General features: G+C 32.8%; 1 protein-coding gene across 1 annotated transcript in view; it reads left to right on the top strand.

Annotated features, from left to right (window-relative positions):
• LOC119587431 overlaps positions 1-1,166 on the top strand; it is a gene marked incomplete at its 3' end in the record, with an annotated part of 28,805 nt that overhangs the window by 4,284 nt on the left and 23,355 nt on the right. The window contains 4 exon segments of the mRNA XM_037936162.1: positions 387-579; positions 915-986; positions 988-1,047; positions 1,049-1,123. Of these exon segments, the coding sequence (XP_037792090.1) occupies positions 387-579; positions 915-986; positions 988-1,047; positions 1,049-1,123 (400 nt within the window).

Here is a 1,166-nt window from a genome sequence, read left to right as displayed (position 1 = left end):
ATGAGGCTTTATTTCAAGAAAGTAAGGGGAACATCTACAGGTTCTGTGTAATTTTAAAGGTATTTAATTATGTATAATACTATTATTTTTCCAAGAATTTAGAAATTTGTTTTTCTGAGTAAAGGCATAAAATTCTGAAATTATTAGACTGTCAAGTGAGAATGTTTGTTGATTTTTTTAACAAAAAGCATTGTCAGAGGAAGAAAACTCAAACATTTTTAAAATTATCAACCTAGGAAATGTTATGTGAAAAAAGATTTAGGTAAGGAAACATAAAGTTAATGGATTCTTTTGAGAAATAAGCCTTGGTATTTATAAAGCATTTTCAGGCTCTGTAATGTTTTGATTTTTTTTTTTTTGTATCACCAAACTTTTTATCTTATTAGTGGTTGGAACCTGAAAATGACCTACATAGCTGAGTATTCTGACCTCTGGAGCAAAGTGTTGGAGTCTGAGCCCACAGTCTTGTCCCAGGATTCGTATACAAAGATCAAGGACAAGTACGTATCCGTCTTTATCATCACTTCATCCACGCCAGAGTTTCTTCAGTTGACAAAAGAATTGAATCAGTTCAGCAAGGTATGTAATGCGTAGTTAGTAGTGTTTGTGCAGTTTTTGTGTGATATTTGATGTAACTTGATGATTTTATTAATTATTTTGCTTGTTTGTTTCTAAATAGTCTAGGATGGATTTAGAGATTTACTGAGGTTGATCCTTTTAATGTTAATCATGATTATTATTAGAAATTGGACAAAACTTGCATAGGGATAACCTTTGGCTCTTTCTTTCCAAGACAAATATAGAATTGCTTTGAAAATGTGATATTGCATTTCTTTTCCTTTTTATGTATATATGGGATTCTCCGTACAAACTTTAGTAAACTTGAAATAAATTTTATTTCTCCTGAACTGAAGGCTAGAATCATACTTTGGTGTGAACCAAAGGACACGGAAATCACATTAATCCCTCGCTGTAAGGAAACCATGCCGGTTAGGGATGTGGGAGCCTCCTGAGGAATACCATCCCTTCCTCTACATGCTGATGATTTTCCAAGATTTTCTCCCAAAGGAAAGCTATGAAGCAAGCATAAAGAAAACATTTACCTTCAGGTTTAATGTCTCAGGTAAATAGTTTTTTGGGGAAGGTAAAAATGTTATTTTCAATGG

This window comes from Penaeus monodon, chromosome 22 (assembly GCF_015228065.2).
Source record: "Penaeus monodon isolate SGIC_2016 chromosome 22, NSTDA_Pmon_1, whole genome shotgun sequence".
Lineage (NCBI taxonomy): Eukaryota > Metazoa > Arthropoda > Malacostraca > Decapoda > Penaeidae > Penaeus > Penaeus monodon.
Note: the sequence above shows the minus strand (reverse complement) of the source record. Positions and strands in the feature narration are given on the sequence as shown.